Raw genomic sequence first — 27,826 nt, 5'->3', positions numbered from 1 at the left:
GGGGGCAGCCCTTCCACTGGCCGGGATTCACAGCCTTTGAAAGGCTGCAGCAGTTTTTTAAAACAGGCCGTCCGGGTCACCACTGGACCCGGGGGTCATTGCAGTCCCGCCGCCCGCTCACTCCCGCTGTCCTCGGGAGCTGAGATTCAAGCTGGGTGGGCCTTAATTGGCACGCCCGCATAAAATGGCGGCACGGGCCCGATTGAGGGCAGCGATCGAGTCTGCGCCTACCCACTCCCTCTCTGCCCGCCCGACAGGCAGAAAATTCTGCCCTAGAAGCTTCCACACCACCAAAGTTAAACTGACTGGCCTGTAGTTGCTGGGCACATCTTTACAACCTTTTTTGAACAAGGGTATAATGTTTGCAATTCTCCAGTCCCCTGGCACCACCCCTCAGCCTAAAGAAGACTGAAAAATCTCACTTGCCTTGGATGCATCACATCCAGTCCCGGTGCCTTACCAACTTTAAGTACAGACAGCCTATCAAATACCTCCCCCTTTTCGTTTTTAAACCCTTTCTCATGGCTGAGTTAGCCCCTCTTTCACCATGGCCTGGGTAGCATCGTCTTCCTTGGTACAGACAGGTGCAAAGTATTCATTTAATACCTCAGCTATGCCCCCTGCCTTTTTGGTCTCTACTCAACCCTGCTCCTTTTATATTAGCTGCCAGTCTCTTTTCACACTCCCTCTTTGCTTCTCTTATTTGCTTTTTCATCTTTTTAATCTGCATCTTCTATATTCAGCCTGGTTCTCAATTGTATTTTCTACCTGACATCTGTCATAAGCGCACTTGTTCCTCTTTATCTTAATTTCTATCTCTTATATCATCCAGGGAGCTCTGGATTTGTTTGCCCTACCTTTCCCTAACTCTTCTTTGAAGGTAGCCTATTGTTCAGTTACCATTTTTCCTGCCAATCTTTGACTCCAATTTATTCAGCCCAGATCCATTCTTATCCCATTGAAGTTGGCTTTCCTCCAGTTAATTATTCTTACTCTAGATTGTTCTTTGCTCTTTTACATAGTCATCTAAACTTTATGACACAATGATCACTGTCCCCAAAATGTTCTCCTATTGACACTAGATCTACTTGACCCACCTCATCCCAAAAACCAGGTCCAGCAGTTCCTCCTTTCTCACCAGACTGGACACATACTGCTGTAGAAATTCTCCTGAGTGCACTCTCGGAATTCATGTCCTTCTCTGTCCTTTACACTACTACTACTCCCATCTATATTCAGATAATTAAAGTCCCCCATTATAACGGTTATCATTTTTGCATCTCTCTGTATTTTCCTTGAAGGTTTCCTCTACATCTTTCCCACCAGTTGGTGGCCAAGAGACTACACTGAGCAATGGAATTACACCTTTTTTGTTCCTTAGCTCCAGCCAAATAGCTTCTGACCTTGAGCTCTCTGGGGCATGTTTCTCCAGCACAACTGATTGACCCTTAATCGATACCACAATCCCTCCCTCTTTTCTTCCTTTTCTATCTTTCCTGAACACCTTGTATCCAGGAATATTTGGCACCCAGACCTGCCCTTCTTCAAGTCCGGTCTCCGTTATAACACCGTATGTCCACGTAGCAATCTGGGCCTGTAACTTACCAATCTTACTTACCCCATCTGTGCATTCACATACATGTAACCCTGATTTAGACTTTAATACTTTCTCCCTTACTCTGACCCCACAGGAGACTCCACAAATATCCCCATCCTCAATGATGGAGGAGCCCAGCACATTAGTGCAAAAGAAAAGGCTGAAGCATTTGCAACAATCTTCAGCCAGAAGTGCCGAGTGGATGATCCATCTCGGCCTCCTCTGGAGGTCCCCAGCATCACTGATGCCAGTCTTCAGCCAATTCGATTCACTCCATGTGATATCACGAAATGGCTGAAGGCACTGGATACTGCAAAGGCTATGGGCCCTGACAATATTCCGGCAATAGTACCGAAGACTTGTGCACCAGAACTTGCCGCACCCCTAGCCAAACTGTTCCAGTACAGCTACAACACAGGCATCTACCCAGCTATGTGGAAAATTGCCCAGGTGTGTCCTGTACACAAAAAGCAGGACAAATCTAACCCAGCCAATTACTGCCCATCAGCCTACTCTCAATCACCAGTGAAGTGATGGATGAAGTCATCAACAGTGCTACCAAACGGCACTTGCTTAGCAATAACCTGCTCACTGACGCCCAGTCTGGGTTCCACCAGGGCCACTCAGCTCCTGACCTCATTACAGCCTTGGTTCAAACATGGACAAAAGAGCTGAACTCCCGAGGTGAGGTGAAAGTGACTGCACTTGACATCAAGGCAGCATTTGACTGAGTGTGGCATCAAGGAGCCCTAGCAAAACTGGAGTCAATGGGAATCAGGGGGAAAACTCTCCGCTGGTTGGAGTCATACCTTGCACAAAGGAAGATGGTTGTGGTTGTTGGAGGTCAATCATCTCACCTTCAGGACATCACTGCAGAAGTTCCTCAGGGTAGTGTCCTCGGCCCAACCATTTTCATCTGCTTCATCAATGACCTTCCTTCCATCATAAGGTCAGAAGTGGAGATGTTCGCTGATGATTGCACAATGTTCAGCACCAAATGCGGCTCCTCAGATATTGAAGCAGTCCATGTCCAAATGCAGCAAGACCTGGACAATATCCAGGCTTGGGCTGACAAGTGGCAAGTAACATTCGCGCCACACAAGTGTCAAACAATGACCATCTCCAACAAGAGAGAATCAAACCATCACCCCTTGATGTTCAATGGCATTACCACCGCTGAATCCCCCACTATCAACATCCTGGGGGTTACCATTGACCAGAAACTGAACTGGATTAGCCATATAAATACTGTGGCTACAAGAACAGGTCAGAGGCTAGGAATCCTGCTGCAAGTAACTCACCTCCTGACTCCCCAAAGCCTGTCCACCATCTACAAGGCACAAGTCAGGAGTGTGATGGAATACTCTCCACTTGCCTGGATGAGTGCAGCTCCCACAACATTTAAGGAGCTCAACACCATCCAGGACAAAGCAGTCCACTTGTTTGGCACCACATTCACAAACATTCACTCCCTCCACCACTGATGCACAGTAGCAGCAGTGTGTACCATGTACAAGATGCACTGCAGGAACTCATCAAGGCTCCTTCGACAGCACCTTCCAAACCCACGACCACTACTATCTAGAAGGACAAAGGCAGTAGATAGATGGGAACACCACCACCTGGATGTTCCCCTCCAAGTCACTTACCATCCTGACTTGGAAATATATCACCGTTCCTTTACTGTCACTGGGTCAAAATCCTGGAACTCCCTTCCTAACAGCGCTGTGGGTGTACCTACACCACATGGACTGCAGCGGTTCAAGAAGGCAGCTCACCACCACCTTCTCAAGGGCAACTAGGAATGGGCAATAAATGCTGGCCTGGCCAGCGACACCCACATCCCATGAATGAATTTTTAAAAAATGAACTAAATTTTCCTTATTCTAGTGCTATCTATTTCTCCCAGTATTCTGCGCATCTTGGTATTCATCTCTGATATTATTTCCTGGTTCCCACATCCTTGACAAGTTAGTTTAAACCCTTCCCAATAGCACGAGCAAGGAACTCAGTCCCAGCTCTATTTAGGTGCAACCCATCCACCTGTACTGGTCCCATCTCCCCCAGAGTCCTAATGTCCCAAGAATGTAAATCCCTCCCTCCTACTCCATCTTTCCAGCCACACATTCACACGCTTTATCCGCATGTTTCCATATTCGCTTGTGCCTGGCACTGGGAGTAATCGGAGGTCTTTTGAGGTCCTGCTTGTTAATTTCCTACCTAGCTGCCTAAATCCTGACTGCAGGGCCAGATCCCTCTTTCTGCCTGTGTTGCTCTTTCCAATGTGAACCGACCGCTGGCTGTTCACCCTCCCCACTCTGCAGGCGCTCAGTTACATCCTGGGACTGAATAACACACTGTCCTGGATTCATGTCTGCAGCTGCAGAAATGCCTATCTAACCCTCTAACTATCAAATCACCTATCACTGTTCCTCTTCCTTGTATCGTCCTTGTACAGCTGAGCCACCAGTGGTACCATGGACTTGGCTCTGGCTGCAGTCCCCAGATGAACCATCACTCTCATCAGTATTCAGAACTGAATACAGGTTGGAGAGTTCGATGCACTTGGGACTCCAGTATACCTGCCTGTCCCTTTTTAACTTCTGGCAGTCACCCATTTCCTCTCTTCCTGGATACCGGTAAGACCACATCTATAAATATGCTACCCATGAAGCTCCCAATCACATGGAAGCAAGCAAACCCGGAACTAAAGCTGCTGCAACATTCCTGCACATTGGCTATCCAGGACAAGGGAAGCCTCAGGGATTTCCCACAGAAGAACATAAGAAATAGGAGCAGGAGTAGGCCATTCGGCCCCTCAAGCCTGCCCCGTCATTCAATAAGATCATGGCTGATCTGCCCCAGGCCTCACTCCTCTTTCGTGCCAGCTCCTCATAACCCTCAACTCCCCGATATTTCAAAAATCTATCTCCTCTTTAAATACTTTCAGTGATCTAGCCTTCACAACTCTCTGGGGTAGAGAATTCCAGAGATTCAATGCCCTCTGAGAGAAGAAATTCCTTCGCATCTCAGTTTTAAATGAGTGTCCCCTTATTCTGTAACTATGTCCCCTAGTTCGAGATTAACCCCCCGCTAGTGGAACATCTTCTCAACATCTACCCCACACCCCCAACCCCCCAGCCAGTGAATCATCTTCTCAACATCTACCCTGTAAAAGCCCCCTCAGAATCTTGTACATTTCAATAAGATCACCCCTCATTCTTCTAAGCTCTAATGAATAAAGGCCTAACCTGTTTAGCTGTTCTTGATAAGTCAACCCCTTCAGCCCAGGAATCAGCCTAGTGAATCTCTTTTGAACTGACTCTAATGCCAGTTTATCCTTTCTTAAACACGGGAACCAAAACTGTACACAGTACTCCAGGTGCGGCCTCACCAATACCCTATACAGTTGTAACAAGACTTCTCTATTTTTAAACTCCAACCCCCTAACAATACAGGCCAAAATTCCATTTGCCGCCTTAATTACTTGCTACACCTGCATGCTAACTTTTTATGTTTCATGCACTTTAACACCCAGATCCCTCTGTGCTGCACTTTTTTTGGAATCTCTCTACATTTAAATAATAGGCTGCCTTTTGATTTTTCCTACCAAAGTGCATGACCTCACTCTTTCCTACAATAAACTCCATCTGCCAAGTTTTTGCCCACTCACTCATTCTATCTATATCCCCTTGCAGATTCCTTATGTCCTCATCACAACATGCCCTCCCAAATATTGTTATATCATCAGCAAATTTAGATACATTACACTCTGCCCCCTCCTCCAAATCATTAATAGATAGTAAATAATTGAGGCCCTAGGACTGATCCTTGTGGCACTCCACTAGTTACATCTTTCCAACCTGAGAAAGATCCATTAACCCTGACTCTCTGTCTTCTGTGTGTTAACCAATCCTCAATCCATGCTAATATATGACCCCCAATACCATGAGCTCCTATCTTGTGCAATAACCTTTTATGCGGCACCTTATCGAATGCCTTCGGGAAATCCAAATACACAACATCTACCGGTTGCCCTTTATCAACTCTGCTTGTTATATCCTCAAAGAACTCTAGCAAATTTTTCAGACATGATTTCCCTTTCACAAAACCATGTTCAATCTGTTTGATTGCATTGAGCTTTTCTAAATGTCCTGCTATTCCTTCCTTAATAATGGACACTAGCTTTGTCCCAATGACAGATATTAGGCTGACTGCTTTACAGTTTCCTGCTTTTTGTCTCCATCCCTTCTTGAACAGGGGCACCACATTAGCGGTTTTCCAATCCGCTGGGACCCTCCCGGAATCCAGTGAGTTCTGGAATATTTTGACCAATGCCTCCACTATCTCTGCAGTCACTTCCTTTAAAACCCTTGGATGCAGACCATCAGTTCCTGGTGACTTGTCTGTCTTTAGTCCCATTAGTTTGTCAAATACTTTGTCCCTCATGATGGAGACTGTTACAAGATCTTTTCTCCCATTAGCTCCTTGTTATCTGATATCTTTGGAATATTTATAGTGTCCTCCACCATGAAGACCGATGCAAAATATTGGTTTAAATTATCTGCCATTTCCCTGTTCCCCATTATCAATTCTCCAGTCACATCCTCCAAGGGCCCCACACTCACTTTAACTAATCTCTTTCTTTTTATATACCTGTAGAAGCTCCTGCTGTTTATTTTTATATTTCTTGCCAATTTACTTTCATAATTCATTTTCTCCCTCTATTAGCATTTTAGTCATCTGCTGCTGGTTCCTAAAAATTCCCAATCTTCTGGCCTACCACTAGCTTTCACCGCTTTGTATACCTTAGTTTTTGATTGGATACTCTCCTTGACCACCTTTGTTAACCACGGGTGGTCCATCCTTCTCATCGAGTCCTTCTTTTTGACCGGGATAAATTTTTGCTGAGCGTTATGAAATATTTGCTTAAACATAGCACAGGATGTGCACTCCAGAGGCCAGGACAGTCCTGCCATTCCTCTATTTATAGTTAACTTTGTGACTGCTAACTAATCATACCGATACTAATAAACCTTACCAATACCAATAAACGTTACTGCAGTTAACAAATGGTATTAATATTAATAAATCTTACTAGTAATAAATCCTACTAATGCTTAACACGCCTTACTAGTAGTAATAAAACTTATTTTAAAATAAAAGCTAAGACTCACCAGCTAATCAATTATTACCTATTATTAATATTAATATTTTAATAGTTTTTAATCTGCCAGTTATTTAGACAGTCCCTAAGCAGCAATACTCACCAGCCAATCAACATTTGATTTCCTGTGATGTCACAGCTCAATTTGAGTTTTTGAGCCCCACAATCTGTAAAAAGTAGCTAGACGCAAAGTCTCGCTCTCTAGTGGATTTTCAATCCCCTGAACTCTCGCTGCTTTTCAATTGTCTCTATTGATCTGTGCAACTTGTTATGCTCCACATGCAGCACCTCCTCCCTTCCCAGTGCATCTCAGCTTATTAATGCCTCCTTACAGCCTCTTCTACCCCCTGCAATTACCTAGTTTCCACTTGAATGTATTTACAATGTTCAGCTGAAGCTCTGTGTGTGGTAACAAGTTGCACCTTCACTCCGTTTGGGAAAGATGTTTCCACTGAATTACCTCCGGCTGATGCAAGGAACCCCGGAGGTGAATGTACCCAGAATGTTCACACGGAAAACCTGTCAGTTCAGAGGGTGCCCGAGTTCCAGTTTCAATCCAACGCTGCTGAATGTGCTGTGGCCTCCGTGTCTCGTTTTGTTCCTTGAGTCGTTTACCGTCACCATTAAACCCTGTGCTTCTCCTCCATTCCATCACAGATGATATGGTCCAGGCAGATGTGGTGTGCAAATATTCTCAGATGGAAGTTTATATTTCCAAATGCCGACTTTACCAGCTGGGCTTTGAGCGTGAAGATGTTCGAATTAATGATTTCCACTGTGTGGGGTCAGAGGGAGATGATTTTATTGCATTTCACATCAATAACACCAATCACAACTGTGGGAACATTGTGAAGGTGAGTGATTCTTATGCCACTCCTTGTTCACCAGTAAATTCTGATCAAGTCGTCTTTGCTCTCAGACGATGCAATCATCAAGTGTTCCAGTATTTTCTCAATTGATTTCCACAATCACATTCCCTTGTTCCTCGAAAGACCCAAATGCTTTCAGTTAATGACTTTGTCAGCAGTCTCGATAACTTTCCCCTCACTGGAAGCTGAGGCAAGATGCACAGGCCTGTTGAAAGGGCACTGTGAGCTCTGGGAGGGGCATTGAGCCCTGGGAGGGGCACTGTGAGCTCTGGGAGGGCACTGAGCTGTGGGATGGGCACTGTGAGCTGTTGGTGGGGGCACTGAGCTCTGGGACGGGCACTTTGAGCTGTGAAAGGGGCATTGAGCTGTGGCGGGGGCAGTGTGAGCTGTTGGTGGGGGCACTTTGAGCTGTGGCGGGGGCAGTGTGAGCTCTGGGAGGGGCACTGTCAGCTGTGGGTGGGGGGGGCACAGGGTGCTATGGGTGAAAGTGGGAGTTTGCAGGATGTACACTGGGTGCTCTGGCGGGTGGACACAGAGGAAAATCAGTGGCAAATGGAATTCATCCCGATAAAGTGTGAGGTAATGCACTAGGGGAGGGCTAACAAGGCAAGGGATTACATTATGAATGGTAGGACCCTGGAAAGTATGAAGATCAGAGGGACCTCAGTGTGCATATCCACAGATCCCTGAAGGTAGCGGGACAGGTAGATAAGGTGGTTAAGAAGGTATATGAGATATTTGCTTTTATTGGCTGAGGCACAGAATGCAAGAGCAGGGAAGTTATGCTGGAACTGTATAAAACACTGGTTAGGCCACAGCTGGAGTACTGTGTGTAGTTCTGGTCACCACATTATAGGAAGGATGTGATTGCAGTGGAGAGGATGCAGAGGAGATTTACCAGGATGTTGCCTGGGCTGGAGGGTCTGAGCTATGAGGAATAATTGGATAGGCTGGGGTTGTTTTCCTTGGAGCAGTGAAGTTTGAGGGGACCTGATAGAGGTGTATAAGATTATGAGGGGCATTGATAGGGTGGATAGGAAGGCACTTTTTCCATTAGTAGAAGAGTCAATAACCAGGAGGCATAGATTTAAGGTAAGAAGTAGAAGGCTAAGAGGGGAGTTGAGAAGAAATTATTTCACCCTGAAAGGGTGGTTGAGTCAGAAACTGTCATAACATTTAAGAAGTATTTAGACATTGACTTGCGTTGCCATAGCCTCCGGGGCTATGGACCAAGCACTGGAAAATGGGATTAGTGTCATCAGATCTTTGTCGACGGGTGTGGACACAATGGGCCGAATGGCCTCTTTCTGTGCTGTAAACCTCTGTGAGTCTATGAAATTGATTGTAGAGAGGCTGCAGAAATGTGCTGGGAGCTGAGAGAGTAATTTGAGGTTGTGCGACCTTACCAAATGGGAAGAATGGGAGCTGCTGTGAATAAACTCCATCTGTTTAATGGAAGAGGAAGATCTCACTGGGTTCACTCTCTGGGCCAGAATTCAATCTCAAGTACAAGGTACAGGGCAGCTGGATGGAGCTGGGTCATCCCTGGGCTACACTCACACACCTGCTGATATATGACAATTAGCAGGAGTCAATAGCCTGAACTAGAGTCGAGGTTTAGCCTGTGAACTGCCAGGGTGGAGAGAAGGAAAACAGACACTGGAGTGGGTGTTGCGTTCAGGGACCAACCCCTGTATGTAATACCCAAGATTGTGACATTGAGTGAGAGCGCTGGGTATGTTTGCAATGCTAGAGATAGATGGGTACGCAGTGTGGCTACAGATTGCCCTGTCAGTATAGGAACTTTGTCTTATGGTGATTCTCCTCTCCACAGACAAATGAGACACACGTCATGTACATAAACACCGTCTGGATCGAAAGTCTGAACAACACAGGCAATGTCATTACTCGTGATAGAGTCATTAATGTCGAATTCTCCTGTGCCTATGAACTTGACCTGAAAGTTTCTCTTGAAACTGTCGTGAGGCCAATGCTGAGGTGAGTGGTGGACCTGGGTTAAACTTCTAAGCATTACACTTGTGGGGAATATGTGCGCTAAGGGTAGGGGATGACGAGAATGGAGAATCTGTGGGCTTCTAGATGCTTGACGGAATTAATTTATAATTTATGGTTGTTAAGTCTATTCGATGAGTCTTGATCTTCTCTCTGAAGTGTTCCTTGATCTTTATTGGTTGGTGATATTTGTATATTGCCCTATCAGCGGTTGTAACCAACAGATGCGCACCAAATTATTTAAATTGTACACTTTGTACCCCTATCATTGGTCTCCCGATTGGATAAATTTAAACTTGTGTTTCAATAATAACTTGTTTAATCTGAACATCAGTCGATCCAATCGAGAGGAAGCAAGGCTCCCCACGGATTCTATCTCACTGTTTCTCTAAATATCACTAGGGAGAATGCTTAAAATTTCAACACAAACACAAGTGGATTTATAGAATCGAAATCTTTTATATTGCACTGTTTAACTATTAAACACACTGACTTGGTTCACATGGGCAATGCTTCACACAAACACATAGGCGCACACACACTCTCCCTTTTTCACCTTCCTCCCGGGAGGCTAAATATAATATCCAAGAGCCTCAAACAAAAGCAAAATAATACAAACACTGAAAACCTGAGCTGGAATTAGCCAGCAGGTGAGGCAGCATCTGTGGAGAGAAACAGGGCGATGACCCTTCATCGGAACCTGCTGAGTATTTCCAGCATTTAAAAGACATTATTCTGGATACTTCATGCAGCTGTAAAGATGGGAAGTCAGGCAGGATAGCAGTTGGATGCCTTAGTAAAAAGTAGCCAGGACATGTAGAATTAATCAGAGTTTTTATTTATTCATTCTTTAACATTGACACTGTTTATTTCAGTGTTGTCAACCTCACTCTTCCCACCAAAGAAGGTAATTTCATCACTAAAATGGCTCTCTATAAAAACTCATCATACAAGTTTCCATATCGAGAGGGTGAGGTGACACTCACCACCCGGGATGTCCTGTACATTGGAGTGTTTGTGGAGGGAGCCGATTCTACACAGCTCATTCTGATCATCAACCGCTGCTGGGCTACTCCATCCCGAAATCCAAAGGACCGACTACGTTATATGATAATAGAACATGGGTTTGTATGAATTCTATCTAAAATGTAATAACATAGATGAGTTATATTGGTTCCAGATCTCTCACCTTGAATGGGGACAGTGCAATGTGTGAACAGATTCTTCCAATTTAGATGGTGGGTTGGACAGAGCCTTTTCCAACTTCACATCTTGTTCACTGGATTCCTTCACTGCAGCTCAAACTGATTCTGGACAAACTGGCTTCCTCTTCTCCTCTGTCAGATACCATTCCAGAGACAGCTCTCCCCCGGCCCCAGGACATTGGCCGTCCACCCTCTCTGTCCCACCTTCAGAAGCTCCCTGAAATGCTCTCTCCTCAATCTTGCCTTCAGTTTTCATTCCCCTAAAACTGCCTCTGCTGCTTTATTGTGTTTATCATCATCAAATCATTTTGAGACATTCACCGCCTCGAAGTCTTAATATCTAAGGGTGTCCCCAAGCAAAGGTATTTGTTTATAACTCCCCCTCCCCCAGGGACATGCCCCCCTCCAGAAGGCAGGGGGGGAATGGGGAAAAGTTACCTGGGGATGGGGTGATTTACAGGTTCCCCACTCTGACAGTGATGTTCTCTCTCTCTCTCTCTCTCTGATCAGGTGCCCAAATTCAAAGGACAGCACCATCGAGATGAAGGAGAATGGAGTGTCTCTAACTTGCCGCTTCCACATTGTTGTTTTCAAGTTTATTGGCGATTACGATGAGGTTCATCTGCATTGTGATGTGACGCTGTGTGACTCCGACATAAATAACTGCAGAGTTGTGAGTAATGGCAGGCTCTGGACCCCCGGGCCCTAAACATGGTTCCAAACCTCTTCGCTCTGTTGTGTGGACTGTGTGGTGCTGGTTTCTGAACCCCCTCTGTCTACGTTGCCCCCACTCCTGGAGCAGGACCCATTTTGGGCAACATTACAGCGCATTAAGTAGTGAGTTCTGCACTGTGATGAGTCAAATTGAGGTCCTGTCAGAAAACCATCAAGCAGCTAAAACACTAAGGCAGTGACCTGGATTTTCACCTTCAAGGCAGGTAGTGGGAGTCAGGAAAATGCCTAGCTTGGCCTGCCTGCCTTGTGAGTCAGGCTAGACTCAGGGCAGACCCAGGAGTGCGGAGGCAGCCACAGGGTACAGAGGTGGGCTGTTTAAAAGGAACTTGGTCCCAGTTAAAATGAAAACACAAAGCGCCTCCAGCCTTCACCCCAAACATTCCCAAGCCCCCACCCATCCTCTATGGCCCCTCAGGCCAAGCTATAGCACTTCCAGGCCCATTGCTTCGATACAGTGTATCATGGGTGAATTCTATGGTGACAATACTGTTAAAAAAGCTTTAAAAATTAATTCATAACTCTCTACTGTTTTCCCTGGGCCACAGGTGTTTTAGTACTCTAATGGTTGTTTGGGCTCCCAGCCAAGACACATTATGTATGCTTGGCTGAGAGCCCAGACACCCATAAACCTTGTTGAAACACCAGTGCCCCAGAGGAAAATGCCTTGATTAACAGCTCAGGCTCTCTGCTGTCAGTGTCACAATGTTTGTTTACACAACATTAAGGGGTTTCAAGGGTTTGTGTTTTTTGTTACTGATACTTTAAAGGGTCTGAATGATTGACGCTTTGATTGGCTGCAAAGTCAGTATGAGGAGCTAGGTACCAAATTAAGAAGTGGAACCTCAAAGGTAACAATCTCTGGATTATTACCTGAGCCACATGAAAATTGACATAGGGCAAATAAGATTAGAGAGATGAACGCGTGGCTCAAAGACGGGTGTCGGAGAAGTGGGTTCCGGTTTGTGGGGCACTAGCATCAGTACTGAGGAAAGTGGGGGCTGTACCGTTGGGACAGTTTACACCTGAGCTGTGCTGGGACAAGTGTCCTTGCAAATTGCATAACTAGGGAAGTAGAGAGGGCTTTAAACTAAACAAGAGGGGTGAGGGATCAAGTTTTGGTAGAGGTAGCAATTCAAGGTGTAGAGTCAAGACAGGAGAGAAAAATATTAATATGAGAAATGAGGGTCAGAGAATGGCAGGAAGGGACAGAGAGAAAAAAACCTAAGAATACATCAACAGTCATGACTGGATGTTACAAAGGTAACAAAAAGACAAAACTGAAGGCTCTCTATCTGAATGTGCTAAATGAATTGATGGCCCATATTGGAAGTAGATAAATATGATCTCATAGCAATTACAGAGATGTGGCTGCAGAACGACCAAGATTGGGTCCTTAATATTGAGAGGTACATGACATTCAAGAAAATAGGAAGCTAGGTAAAAATGGAAGGGTAGCACTGTTAATCAAAGAGAGCATTGGTGCAATAGTTAGAGATAACTTTGGCTTAGGAGATCAGGATGTAGAATCGGTTTGGGTGGAGATGAGGAATATTAGGAGAAATAAGTCATTAGTGGAGTGGTCTACAGGTTCCCTAACAGTGGCCACAGTGTAGGGCAAAGTATTCAAGAGAAAATATTGTGTGCTTGTGATAAAGGGATGGCGATAGTCATGGGTGATTTTAATCTACACACAAACTGGAAAAATCAGATTGGCAGTAGTAGTCTGGATGAGGAGTTCTTAGAATGCTTTTGAGATAGTTTTTTACAGCAGCATGTTAGAGAAGGTTATATTAGAATTGGTCTGAAGAAGAGTCATTTGGACTCAAAACGTCAACGCTGTTTTTCTCTCCACAGGTGCTGTTTGACCTGCTGAGTTTTTCCAGCATTTTCTGTTATTGTTTCAGATTTCCAGCATCAGCAGTATTTTGCTTTTATATTAGACTTGGTATTGTGTAACGTGACAGGATTAATTAATTACCTCAGGGTAAAGGCACCCCTAGGTAGCAGCGACCACAATATGATTAAATTTTATATCCAGTTTGAAAGGGAGAAGAGTGGGTCTAAGACTAGTATCTTAAACTTAAATAAGAACAACTATGTGGGGATGAAAGCTGAGCTAGCTGAAGTGAACTGGGAAACTAGGCTAGGGATAGATCAATAGGGGAGCAGTGGCAGACATTTAAGGGGATATTTCAGAGTATTCAGAATAAGTACATTCCTATTAAAAAGAAAAATTCTAAGCGGAGGACCCACCGTCATGGTTAACTAAAGAAGTTAAGGAAAGCATCAAACTTAAGGTAAAAGCATACAACTCCGCAAAGAAGAGTGGCAGATCAGATGATTGGTCTGAATATAAAGAACAACAGAGAATGACTAAAAGGTTAACGAGGAGAAAGAAATTAGACTTTGAGAGGAAGCTAGCTAGAAATGTAAAAATGGGTAGCAAGAGTTTCTACAGGTATTTTAAAAAAATAAAGTGAGTGTTGGTCCTCCAGAAAGTGACAGTGGGGAGTTAATAGTAGATAATAAGAAAATGGCAGATGAAATGAACAAATATTTTGCTTGTGTTCACTATAGAGGATACAAAAAACATTCCAGTAATAGCTGCAAATCAGGAGGTGAACGGGAGAAAGGAACTTGGTGAAATTGAAATCGCTAGGGACACAGTACTGAGAAAATTGATGGAGCTGCGGGCTGGCAAGTCTCCGGGTCCCAATGGATTACATCCTAGGGTCTTGAGGCAGCTTATGAGGTAGTCAATGTGCTGGTGTTGACTTTCCAAAATTCACTCGATTCTGGAAAGTAGCAAATGTAATCCCTCTATTCAATGGAGGCAGGAAACAGGAAACTATAGGCCAGTTAGCTTGATGTCTGTTGTAGGGAAGTTGTTAGAATCGAACATTAAGGAGGTTATAGCTGGGCACTTAGAAGAGCTCAAGGCAATCGGAAAGAGTCAGCATGGTTTTGTGAGAGGAAAATCATGTTTAACCAATTTATTGGAGCTTTTTCAAGGAGTAACATGCGCTGTAGATAAAGGGGAGCCTCTAGACGTGCTGTACTTGGATTTCCAGAAGGCATTTGATGAGGTGCCACATCAAAGGTTATTACAGAAAATAAAAGCGCATGGTGTGGGGTTAACATATTAGCATAGACAGAAGATTGGCTGGCTGGCAGGAAGCAGAGTGTATGCATAAATGGGTCTTTTTCAGATTGGCAGGATGTGATGAGTGGAGTCCCACAGGGGTCTCTGCTGGGGCCTCAACTTTTTACAATTTATATCAATGACTTAGATGAGTGGAGCAAAGGCATGGTAGCTAAATTTGCAAATGACACAAAGATAGGTAGGAAAATATGTTGTGAAGAGGACATGGAGGTTGCAGATAGATATAGATAGGCTGAGTGAGTGGACAAAGATCTGTCAAATGGAGTTTAATGTGGAAAAATGTGAAGTTGTTCACTTAGGCAGGAAGAACAAAAAAGCAGAGTATTCCCTAAATGGAGAACAACTGCATAATTCTGAGGTACGGAGGGAGGTGTTCTGGTGCATGAGTAACAAAAAGTTAGAATGCATGTACAGCAAGTAATTGAGGCTAATGGAATGCTATCCTTTTATTATGAGAGGGATTGAACATAAAAGTAAGGATGTTATGCTTCAGTTATACAGGGTATTGGTGAGACTGCACCTCGAATACTGTGTGCAGTTTTGGTCTCCTTATTTAAGGAAGGATGTAAATGCGTTGGAGGCAGTTCAGAGGAGGTTTACTCGATTGATACCTGGAATGAGTGGGTTGTCTTATGAGGAAAGGTTGGACAGACTGGGCTTGTTTCCACTGGAGTTTAGAAGAGTGAGGGGTGATTTGATCGAAGTATATAAGATCCTGAATGGCCTTGACAAGGTGGATGTAGAAAGGATGTTTCCTCTTGCGGGTGAGTTTAGAACTAGGGGGCATGGTTTTAAAATTAGGGGTCACCCTTTTAGGACAGAGATGAGGAGAAGTTTCTCTCAGAGGGTTGTGCGACTTTGGAACTCTCTGCCTCAGAAGGCGGTGGAAGCGAGGTCATTGAATATTTTTAAGACAGAGGTAGATAGATTCTTGTTAGGTAAGGGAATTAAGGGTTATCAGGGTTAGATGGGAACGTGGAAATTGAAACACAAGATGATCAGCCATGATCTCATTGAATGGCGAAGCAGGCTCTAGAGGCCGAATGGTTTACTCCTGCTCCTATTTCTTATGTTCTTATGGTTTGTTGTGAAATGGCTTTTTTTTCAACATACTAGGAAGTAAAAAAACACATCCTTCTGTCACTATTGGATCAATTGGTTCTGTACAATGTAAGGTGGGTCAATGGGCATGAGGAGGACCTTTTGCATTTACTTTATAAATAGTTTTTAAAAAGTCCCCCTCATACAGACCATGGTTCACGATTCCTCCAAGAGGATGTGGACCACGAGTTTTTAAAAACCTGGCCTGACTCCATGAAAATTGCGGAGGAGTAGGATATGTTTATTGCTGCAATGGAGCCAACCAGGTTCGGAGTGCCGGATGCAGGCTTTTGACAGCAGCCAGTCTGTACCCTTTAAAGGCAATCCCAAACATGAGACAGCCCCGGAATGGGCACGGGAATCCTAGAATCGGGACCTGCCTGCCATTTTTAAAGGGCTTCCGAGTCATCCCGATTCGGTGAAAATCCAGGCCAGTGAAGAGTGTGCACACACTTGCAACTTTGATAGGAGCTTGTATAATGGAACTGATGTGGAAATCCCCAAAGCCAAATCCTGAGGGGACATATTTCCAAGCAGATAGAAAGGGCATGGAGTAAGGGAATTCAAGAAACCCTATAAGATAAGTCATAGGTACCTAAACACCTCTTCGGTTTCTGATGGAGTTGCTGCTGAGAGGCACATTAACCAAATCCTTCTGTGTTGGTCCCTATAGACTTGTCCTCCTAATAGCAGGAGATTCTCCGATGACAACTGGTCACCCTCAAAAGAGCAGATTCTCTCTGTTGGACCCATCAGGAGAAGAGGTTAGTTTAACTGTTGGTGCCTCATGTTGTACACTGAGCCATTTACAATTTTTACAATTCCTGGAACAAACTCCTGTCATCACAACAATGTGACACCTCCTTGGTTAAAGGTAAGAAAAGAGATAATAAACAACTGAAGCAGAGAAGGAAAGTGTTAGGGTTAGGGTAGAGAAAGTTCACGCAACTCATTCCTGGGACAAAGGGGTTATCCTCTGAAGAAAGGTTGAATATGTTGGGCTTTTACCCATTGGAGTTTAGGAGAATGAGAGGTGATCTGATTGAAACATATGAGATCCTGAGGGGACTTGACAAGGTGGATGTTTCCTCTTTTGGGAGAGTCTAGAACTAGGGGACACAGTTTAAGATGGAAATGAGGAGAAGTGTTTTTCTCTGAGGGTCATTAGTCTGTGGAATTCTCTTCCCCAGAAAGCAGTGGAGGCTGGGTCATTTAATTTATTCAAGGCTAAGTTAGACAGATTTTTGATAGGCAAGGGAATCGAGGGTTATGGGAGGCAGACAGGAAAGTGAAGTTGAGATTGCGATCACATCAGCCTTGATCTTCTCAGATGGTGGAGCAGGCTCGAAGGGCCAAATGGCCTAGTCCTGATCCTAAGTCCTATGTTCCTAAGACATAGGCAAAGACAGACATGTATTGAGTACTGCTAATTAGTTTCAGAGCTGTTGATGCACCTCTCATGTAGTTGATCTAATGTTTAGACAGGGGCTAGTATAAAGTTGGGCTTTGTGTCCCCGAGGATGCCTCATGATGGTCTCCACAAGGAATACTCCATGTGCTGGCTGGCCAGTGGAGACAGGTCATCTTTCAATGAAGGTTTGATCCTGTGCGAGGAAAGAGCACCTTCCACCCACCACCCCCACCCAATTAGGGTACAACAACTTGAATCCATATAATCTTTAACCAGAGTAAAACAGCCCAAGGCACTTCACAGGACTGTGATCAAATAAAATTTAACAGATTCATATCAGAACAAGTGTCCAAACGTTTGGCCAAAGAGCTGGGTTTTAAGGAGCATCTTAAATGAGAAGGACAGAGCGGGAATTCTAGAGCTTAGGGTCCAGACAGCTCGAAGCACGGCTGCCAATAGTGGAGTGATTAAAATCAGGGATACTCAGGACAGCAGAGTTAGAGCAGCACAGGTATCCCAATGGAGGAAATGGAAAATAAAGATGAAAAATTAAAAATTATTTAAGCAGAAGCCAGTGTAGGTCAGCAAGCACAAGGGTTTATAGAGGGTGAAAGATGGGAGCCAGGAGAGTGTTCAAATAGTTGAGTCTAGAGTCCATGTCCAAATGCAGCAAGACCAGGACAATATCCAGGCTTGGGCTGACAAGTGGCAAGTAACATTCATGCCACACAAGTGCCAGGCAATGACCATCTCCAGCAAGAGAGAATGTAACCATTGCCTCTTGACATTCAATGGCATTACCATCACTGAATCCCCCACTATCAACATCCTGGGGGTTACCATTGACCAGAAAATGAACTGGACTAGCCATATAAATACTGTGGCTACAAAAGCAGGTCAAAGGCCAGGAATCCTGTAACAAGTAACTCACCTCCTGACTCCTCAAAGCCTGTCCACCATCTACAAGGCACAAGTCAGGAGTGTGATGGAATACTCCCCACTTGCCTGGATGAGTACAGCTCCCACAACACTCAAGAAGTGCGGCACCATCCAGGACAAAGCAGTCTGCTTGATTGGCACCCCATCCACAAACATTCACTTTCTCCACCACCGACACACAGTAGCAGCAGTGTGTACCATCTACAAGATGCACTGCAGTAACTCACCAAGGCTCCTTCGACAGCACCTTCCAATCCCACGAGCAATACCATCTGGAAGGACAAGGGCAGCAGATAGATGGGAACACCACCAAGTCACTCAGTATCTTGGAAATATATCGCCGTTCCTTCACAGTCGCTGGGTCAAAATCATGGAACTCCCTCCCTAACAGCACTGTGGGTGTACCTACACCACATGGACTGCAGCAGTTCAAGAAGGCAGCTCACCACCACCTTCTCAAGGGCAATTAGGGATGGGCCATAAATGCTGGCCCAGCCAGTGAAGCCCACATCCCGTGAATGAATAAAAAGGTAAAAAGGCCCGGGATGAGGGTTTCAGCAGCAGATGCACTGTGGGAAACGAGAACAATCATAGTGTAAGTACAATTCCATATTTATGGTCTGTATTATGAGCCATTGAAAATCATGGGTCTTTCTGCACTATTGCAGTATTGTCCCTGGGGGCGAGTTAAGCTGTACAAGTGTTGATGAAGGCAGTGGGTGGTTGGATGTGAAGGAAGCCTCCGGAGGTTTGATGGCACTGGTTGTGACGTTTCCTCTTTGTTGTGCAGCAGCTGATTGGTGTGAAGAGGACAATGGCGGCTGTGAACAGATTTGCACAAGTCAGGTGGAACACGCAGTCTGCAGCTGCATCACTGGATTCTTGCACTGGGATGGAAAACACTGCCGAGGTAGGCTATAGGGAAATTAAAAATTCTAGTCTTAGATTTGGTCTTAACACTGTCACTGGCTCCGGCGGGTGATGTGCTAGACTGGCGCCAGCAGATCGGATGGCTGCTTCTGCGACGAGAATAGCGGCTGCAGGTCTATGACAGCAGCCTAACTGATAGGCTGTTTGATCCTAGTGACCCATCCCCAGGAGATCGTACAAGGCAAGTTTCACTATGGCTGATTCATAGATTAACCTCTGATGTGTTCCTCATCTATGAGTTAACTCTTTACACTGCCTGAAGTTAACCATTTCCTGTCTCTGTCTCTCTTCAGCTTTGAGTGCTTGCAGTGAGCCAGCCATTCTACCCATGCTTCTGGTGGCCACTCAGATCTTTGGTTGGTTATTGATAAACGCACAAAACCCAAAACTGTAGCAGGAGTGAAGATGGAAGAATCGCCAATGGGAACAGGAATGTGGTGGCATTCACCAGAATTTAAGGAGCAATGTATTTTTGGACTGTTGGGGAATTTATGTGGGGTTAACTTTATTTTGTTTTATTTAAGAATTAAGTATTATTTCTGTAGTGAAGTACAGCTATGTCAGGAATGTGTCACGGATTTTTCTGAGTGAGAACTCGCTCTTTTACTGTGAGGTACAGGCTGGACTGTTCTGAGTTTTAGGATTTCAGCCTTTTGCTGAGTGTAGGAACTTGAAAATAAAGAATTTGTCATTAGAATTTAGGCTCATTCTAATTCAAACCATCTCAGCTTCATTAACCTTCACATTAGAAAGCAAATTCCAGACAGGTCACATGTTGGCAGACAGGGCAGATTGGGTAGGGAGAGCTGTGTCAGTGGATGGGAGAAATCCAGGTGCTAATGGTGGGGATGAGCATTCTGGAGTTGGGTTCGATTAATTTTGGGGAGCTGCTGACTGATTGAGTACAGTAGAATGCATGAAGATGGCATATGGGCATAGGATAGAATGAGATTGTTTGGACAAACATTCTCTGTTAAACTTTTGAGATTTTTAAAAACTATTTTTGAAAAAGCTTTGGTGTAGAAGTGAACAAGAACACAGGGTATTATAGAAGATTTGTGGGTGTCGGTATTGCAGTCTGACACGTCCCTACATGCTGATCTAAATGCAAACCAATCAGTTGCAAAGTCCATATACTTGTAGAATTAAAGAAATGTCAGGAATTGCATCACAAAAATATTAATCCAGTTCACGAAGGATTTGTTAAAATGACATGGATTCAAACCACACTCACCTACTGCACACATTCCAATCTGTTACCCGGATAGAGGACAAAGCTGATCGCAGCCATAGTGATTGAAGAGATGCTGTAATAGAGTCGGCGCCCGGGGAGCCGTGACCCAGACAGAGTCGGCGCCCGGGGAGCCGTGACCCAGACAGAGTCGGCGCCCGGGGAGCCGTGACCCAGACAGAGTCGGCGCCCGGGGAGCCGTGACCCAGACAGAGTCGGCGCCCGGGGAGCCGTGACCCAGACAGAGTCGGCGCCCGGGGAGCCGTGACCCAGACAGAGTCGGCGCCCGGGGAGCCGTGACCCAGACAGAGTCGGCGCCCGGGGAGCCGTGACCCAGACAGAGTCGGCGCCCGGGGAGCCGTGACCCAGACAGAGTCGGCGCCCGGGGAGCCGTGACCCAGACAGAGTCGGCGCCCGGGGAGCCGTGACCCAGACAGAGTCGGCGCCCGGGGAGCCGTGACCCAGACAGAGTCGGCGCCCGGGGAGCCGTGACCCAGACAGAGTCGGCCCCCGGGGAGACGTCACTGAGCAGCTCAGCCACAGCTTTGAGGAGCAGATGGTTAGACTGAAAAATCACAAACCACAGGCAAGGTCAAAAGTAACAGAAGCAAATCTTTCTGCCACAAGCTTTTTAATTATATTGAAACATTATAATTATAATGAAACATTTTTTTTTAAAACCCAGATCCCAGAAACAGAATTATATTTTTTTTCAAGTAACATAATGTCTTTGCTAAATCTTACACGAGATGCTATTTTACAAAGTTGGATAAAACCAAATGAAATATGTCAAAGTTCTAAACTTGAGACAAATAAAACTATAGGTTAGGGGAGGCAGCAAGGTTAGTGTATTGTGAAGGGCGATGTACAGGGCAGCAATAGGGGGTACACCAGGTCTGTACACACGTCAGAGGCAATCTGCAGAGTTAGAATGTGCGGTCAAACCAAATCAGCATTATATATAAACCCAAGGTCTCACACATGTAAATGATGGTTTGAGAGCTGGAAGTGACTGTTTCATTCAGAGTCTGAACTGAAATCCAGCATTAGGGTGCCTGGCTCTTGTTAACGACTTCTGTGCTCACTTTATAAAATAAATCAGGAACTACATGACGGTAATTTCCAGCTTAGTTATGGGCTGATGGTCATCACAGCATTGAAGTTACTCCTCAGAGTCACATCTGAAATCAATTACTGGGACAGAAATTATAATTAGAAAATGCATGTCTCTGGGAACAGCAGGTTTGATTATAGCTTCTCTAATATGTGATAGAGGAATGGTTGGGAGGATGATCCTACTGTGTTATAACTGTTCTTGGGGAGGGAGAGGCTCTAAATGAAAATCAACTGATTCCATGAACAAATTCTGATAGAAAGAGCTGGTCAGCTCCTGTGCCCATGAATTCAACAATTCCAACATCTTGTTTCAGAAACCAGCTCTATCTTTAGGAAACCCAGTTTATTATACCAACACTTCCCTGTCAGTGAGAAACAAGCATTTGAGAAAATAACAGATGATGTGACAGGTAAATGTGTTTGCAAGTACTTAAAGTTCAAAATAATACTGCAAATGAACTGCATTCTCAGGGCAAAGACAGGTTGGAAAGTTCACCATTCGTCAGACAGACTAAAACAATAATGTGTCCTTTTATCTGCTGCTTTTCTCTAAGTGAAGATTTTGTAAAAAAAACACAGCTTTGGTCCAGAGCCCTGATTCTACAGCTGATCAGGTTAACAGCAGCAAATACACCACGGGTCTGAAACCTGTTTGGGCTTCCGGGAGCTATGCTGTAGTTATGAAATTGTGCAATAACACACTCCCTCTCACACACCAGCTGTGTCATATCTCTCTCTCTCTCTCACACCCTAACTGTGTAGTAACTCCCTCTTACACCCCTATTCCATCTATTCCACTGGCCCCAGTGTTGGAACCCAATGCACGAATTCCATACATTGACCATATCTCAATCTTTGTCTGCAAATCAGCTCAATACAGACTATGAAAATAAAAATTATGACAAAAAGATTGCATTTATCATTGCAAGTGGATACAAATAAATACATCTCAATTTCTTCAAACTCTAAGCTGATTTTCTGCCAAATTTCTGTACATTTGGTTTTTGGAGATGTGGTGAGTGAGATCAGTTTTATAATCAAGAGAGATGTGCGTGTACACAAGGGAAGGTGATTATATCAACCGTTCCGGAATGCACCGGCGTACTGGTAACCGGCAGGACTCATCGGTAACCAGGACTCACCGGTAACCAGCAGGACCGTCCCAAAAATGATGCAGAACTCAGTGGCATTTACAGAATCAACATTTGGTTCCACAAATGTCTCCAAAGTACAGAGTTAACTGGAACTTTGAGGGATCAGATCCAAGCATTCATGTTCCAAAACCGAGTCTGGCTTGATTGTGTATCCAAACAGACTGCATTAACTATCTCCTGTGGAGAGAACATAAGAACATTACAAATAGGAAGGGTAGAACATTCAGCCCCTCGAGCCTGTTCCACCATTTAATATGGTTATGGCTGATCTTCTATAGCAACTCCACTTTCCTGCCTGCTCCCCATATCTCTTGATTCCTGAGAAACCAAAAATCTGTCTATCAGAGCTTTGAATATAGTCAACGATGGAGCATCAAGTCACAGCCGGAGTTCAACCCACCTACCCCTTGACTCCATCTTCTCACCATATCCCGGAAAACCTTCCATTCTTCCCACTTCAACAGCATTCTCCCAATTTATTCCACAATTCTGTTATCCTTTTCATGAAAATCACAGACTCTGGTTTTCAAATTGTTCACCATAGGTAACAAATTTACGATATGAGCTTTATCAACACACTAAGCATTTATTAAGTGAAATTTGTTTGTTATAATTCAGGCTTTCTCCTGAAACTGGTTATTGCAGCTCACTACATTAGGTCAGAACCATGAAGGTGTAAGTGTATGAACTGAAACAGTGTGCACGAGAGGTGTGTGTGCGTGCAAACTAATGGGGTTTACACTTGAAATAGTGCGACTTCGCATTATATACTCCTTATCTTTCCCATGGGTAGAGAAAAAAACATGGTGACTGACCAGATATTTCAGACTAAAGTAACAAAAAGCAATTTCTGCTCTCCATATAACATGGAGACCCTCAAACTCTTTCTGTACAGCCTATTTCAATTCAAATTAATGTGGTTGGTTTATTAGAATGCAGCGCAAATTGGATACTCACCCGTTCGCTCATGCGATGTTGCTGAGTCCGGGATCTGCTGACTATAATATTCCAACTCCACCTCCTGGAATCACACAGAGAAAGGGTTACATAGGGTATATGGCATAGACCCAGCCCTTAGGCCAAACAACTCCATGCCAGCATTTATACTTCACTCCAGCCTCCTCCCATCTTTCTTCATCTAAATTTACCATTATAATCCTCTCTTCTCTTCCCCCTATTGCCTAGTTTCCTCTTAAATGCATCTATACTATTCACTTTAACCACATCCTATAGTAGCAAGTTCCATATTCTCACCATTCTTTGGGTAAAGAAGCTTCTTCTGAATTCCCGATTGGACGATCTTATATCGACAGCCTCTAGTTATGCTCTTCCCCACAGGAGAAAACATTCTCTCTCTATCCACTCCATGAAACTTTTCATAATTTTAAATTCCTCCATTAGGTCACCCCTCAGCCTCTTATTTCAAGATAAAGGGACCCAGCCTGTCAATCCGTTCTTGATATGTAAACGCACACATTTCTGGTATCATTCTTGTAAATCTTCTCTGCACCCTCTCCAGTTTCTCTATATCCAGAATTTAACACAGTGCAGCAAGTGTAGTGTAACCAAGGTTCAATACTAGTTTAGCATAAATTCCCTACTTTTCATTCCTATTCCTTTAGAAATAAAATCTAGTGCTTGTTTTTATAGCCGTGCTAATCTGTGGCATAACTTTTATTAACTGGTGTATTCATACTCCGAGACCATACCTAGACTCGTACCTTCCAATTAATAAGAGAATTCCCTATTCTTCCTATCAAATGTACTACTTCACATCTATCTGGGCTGAACTTCATTTGCTAATTATTTGCCCAATCTGCAAGTTTATTAATGACCTCCTGTAAATTATTTGCCGCCCTCCTTGGTTTGGACTATCGCCCTCCCCAAATTCGTGTCATCTGCAAATTTAGAAATTGTATTTTTGATTCCAAAGTCCAAATCTTTAATATAAATTGTGAACAGCAGTGGTCCCAACACTGATCTTTGTGGAACTCCATTTCCTACCTTCTGCCACTCTGAGGTGAGGTGAGAGTGACTGCCCTTGACATCAAGATAGCATTTGACCGAGTGTGGCATCAAGGAGCCCTAGCAAAACTGGAGGCAATGGGAATCAAGGTGAAAACTCTCCACTGGTTGGAGTCATACCTAGCACAAAGGAAGATGGTTGTGGTTGTTGGAGGTCAATCGTCTCAGTTCGAGGACATCACTGCAGGAATTTCTCAGGGTAGTGTCCTAGACCCAACCATCTTTAGCTGCTTCATCAATGACCTTCCTTCCATCATATGGTCAGAAGTGGGGATGTTCGCTGATGATTGCACAATGTTCAGCACCATTTGCGACTCCTCAGATACTGAAGCAGTCCATGTCGAAATGCAGCAAGACCTGGACAATACCCAGGCTTGGGCTGACAAGTGGCAAGTAACATTCATGTCACACAAGTGCTAGGCAATGACCATCTCCAACAAGAGAGAATCTAACCATCACCCCTTGACATTCAATGGCATTACCATCACTGAATCCCCCACTATCAACAAATATAAAAAAACTACCCTTCACTCCCATTCTCTGCTTTCTGTCTTGGAACCAGCTAGCAATCCATTCTGCCACTTACCCCCCAATTCCACAGTCTCTGGCCTTATTCATTATTATGGGACACCTTTTTGAAAATCCTGATGAAAATGCATCTACTGCATTACCATTGTCTGCTCTCTCATCTTCTCAAGAAAGGGTGAGGAACTTCAGTTACGTAGATAGATTGGAGGAGTAGGGACTGTTTTCCTTGGATAAGAAAAGGTTGAGAGGAGATCTGGCACCTACCAGAGTAGATAGAGAGAAACTGTTCCCCTTAGGAGAAGGATCGAAAACAAGAGGGCAGAGATTTAAGGTAATTTTTTTAAAAGTCCTTTCATGGTGTGTGGGTGTCACTGGCAAGGCCAGCATTTAGCCCACCCTAATTGCCCTTGAGTAAGTGGCGGTGAGCCACCTTCTTGAACTGCTGCAGTCCATATGTGTAGGTACACTCACAGTGCTGTTAGGGAGGGAGTTCCAGGATTTTGACCCAGCACAGTGAAGGAATGGGATATATTTCCAAGTCAGGATGGTGAGTGGCTTGGAGGGGAACTTGCAGGTGATGGTGTTCCCATGTATCTGCTGCCCTTGTTCTTCTGGATGGTAGAGGTCACATGTCTTGAAGGTGCTGTTGAAGGGGCCATGGTAATTTCTGCAGTGCATCTTGTAGATGGTACACACTGCTGCTACGGTGCTTTGGTGAAGGAGGGAATGAATGTTGAAGGTGGTGGATGGGGTACCAATCAAACAAGCCGCTTTGTCCTGGACAGTGTTGAGCTTCTCTAGTGTTTTTGGAGCTGCTCTCATCCATTACACTCCTGACTTGTGCCTTATAGATGGTGGACAGGCTTTGGGGAGTCAAGAGGTGAGTTACTCACTGCAGGATTCCTAACCTCTGACCTGCTCTTGTAGCCACAATATTTATATGGCTAGTCCAGTTCAATTTCTGGCCAATGGTAACCCCCAGGATGTTGATAGTGGGGGATTCAGCAATGGTAATGCCATTGAATGTCAAGGGTATATGGTTGGATGCTCTCTTGTTGGAGATGGCCATTGCCTGGCACTTATATGGTGTGAATGTAACTTGCTACTTATCAGCTCAAGCCTGAATGTTGTCCAGGTCTTGCTGCATTTAGACATAGACTGTTGCAGTATCGGAGGAGTCAAGAATGCTGCTGAACATTGTGCAATCATCAGCGAACATCCCCACTTCTGACTTTATGATGGAAGGAAGGTCATTGGTAAAGCAGCTAAAGATGGTTGAGCCTAGGACACAACTCTGAGTAACTCCTGCAGCAATGCCCTTTGACTCAAATGATAGACCTTCAACAACCACAATGATCTTCCTTCGTGCTAGGTATGACTCCAGCTAGTGGAGAGTTTTCCTCAATTCCCATTGACTCCAGTTTTCCCAGGGCTCCTTGATGCCACACTCGGTCAAATGCTGCATTGATGTCAAGGGCAGTTACCTCACCTCTTGAGTTCAGCTCTTTTCTCAATGTTTGGACAAAGGCTGTAATGAGGTCAGGAGCTGAGTGGCCCTGGCGGAACCCAAACTGAGCATCAATTAGGAGGTTATTTCTGAGTAAATGCAACTTGATCACACTGCCGACAGCCTGTTCCACCACTTTGTTGATGATCAAGAGTAAACTGATGGGATGGTAATTGGCCGGGTTGGATTTATCCTGCTCTTTGTGTACAGGACATACCTGGGCAATTTTCCACATAGCTGGGTAGATGCCGTTGTAGCTGTGCTGGAACAGCTTGGCTAAGGGCACGGCAAGTCCTGGGGCACAAGTCTTCAGTAATATTGCTGGAATATTGTCAGGGTTCATAGCCTTTGCAGTATCCAGTGTCTTTATCCGTTTTTTTTGGATATCAGGTGGAGTGAATCAAATTGGCTGAAGATTGGCATCTGTGATGCTAGGGACCTCCGGAGGAGGCAGAGGTGGATCATCCACTCGGCACTTCTGGCTGAAGACGTTTGTCTTTTACGGTGATGTGCTGGGCTCCCCATCATTGAAGATTGGGATATTTGTGGAGCCTCCTCCTCCAGTGGGTTGTTTAATTGTTCACCCCTATTCACAACTCGATGTGACAGGACTGCTGAACTTAGATCGGATCCGTTGGTTGACGGATTGCTTAGCTCTGTCCATTTCATGCTGCTTCCGTTGTTTGGCACACAAGTAGTCCTCTGTTGCAGCTTCACCAGGTTGACACCTCATTTTCAGGTATGCCTGGTGTGGCACCTGGCATGCCCTCCTGCACTCTTCATTGAGTCAGGTTGATCCACCAGCTTAACTAGTAATTGGCAAAAGAAACAATGGTGACATGAGGAAAAACTTTTTCATGCAGTGAGTGGTTAGGACCTGGAATGCGCTGCCTGACAGTGTGTTGGAGGCAGGTTCAATCGAGGCACTCAAAAGGGAACTGGGTTATCTGAAAAGGAAGAATGTACAGGGCTTTGGGGAGAAGATGGGGGAATGGCACTAGGTGAATTGCTCCTTTGGAGGGCCAGCACAGACACATTGGGCTGAATGGTCTTCTGCACTGTGATTCCATTCTGTGAAAATATTCACTAAGGTTGATCAAGCAAAATTTTCCATTTTGAAATCCATGTTGACTAT

General features: G+C 44.7%; 2 protein-coding genes across 3 annotated transcripts in view; one reads left to right on the top strand and one right to left on the bottom strand.

The window, feature by feature from the left end:
* Positions 1-22,631, top strand: part of tecta (tectorin alpha) — a 98,848-nt gene extending 76,217 nt beyond the window's left edge. Inside the window, exons 17-23 of the mRNA XM_078559920.1 lie at positions 7,422-7,618; positions 9,468-9,631; positions 10,522-10,770; positions 11,362-11,524; positions 16,524-16,614; positions 18,991-19,110; positions 19,424-22,631. Coding sequence (XP_078416046.1) covers positions 7,422-7,618; positions 9,468-9,631; positions 10,522-10,770; positions 11,362-11,524; positions 16,524-16,614; positions 18,991-19,110; positions 19,424-19,524 — 1,085 coding nt within the window. The 3' untranslated portion in view covers positions 19,525-22,631. The remainder of the gene's footprint in view (positions 1-7,421; positions 7,619-9,467; positions 9,632-10,521; positions 10,771-11,361; positions 11,525-16,523; positions 16,615-18,990; positions 19,111-19,423) is intronic.
* The window catches only part of LOC144671657 (rho guanine nucleotide exchange factor 12-like), a 113,517-nt gene continuing 106,644 nt past the window's right edge, over positions 20,954-27,826 (bottom strand). For both annotated transcript variants that reach the window (XM_078533665.1, XM_078533674.1), the window contains exons 40-41: positions 23,589-23,652; positions 20,954-22,808 (exon numbers count right to left, since the gene is read on the bottom strand). In XM_078533665.1, coding sequence (XP_078389791.1) covers positions 22,798-22,808; positions 23,589-23,652 — 75 coding nt within the window. In that variant the 3' untranslated portion in view covers positions 20,954-22,797. The remainder of the gene's footprint in view (positions 22,809-23,588; positions 23,653-27,826) is intronic.

This window comes from Cetorhinus maximus, chromosome 2 (assembly GCF_964194155.1).
Source record: "Cetorhinus maximus chromosome 2, sCetMax3.hap1.1, whole genome shotgun sequence".
Lineage (NCBI taxonomy): Eukaryota > Metazoa > Chordata > Chondrichthyes > Lamniformes > Cetorhinidae > Cetorhinus > Cetorhinus maximus.
Note: the sequence above shows the minus strand (reverse complement) of the source record. Positions and strands in the feature narration are given on the sequence as shown.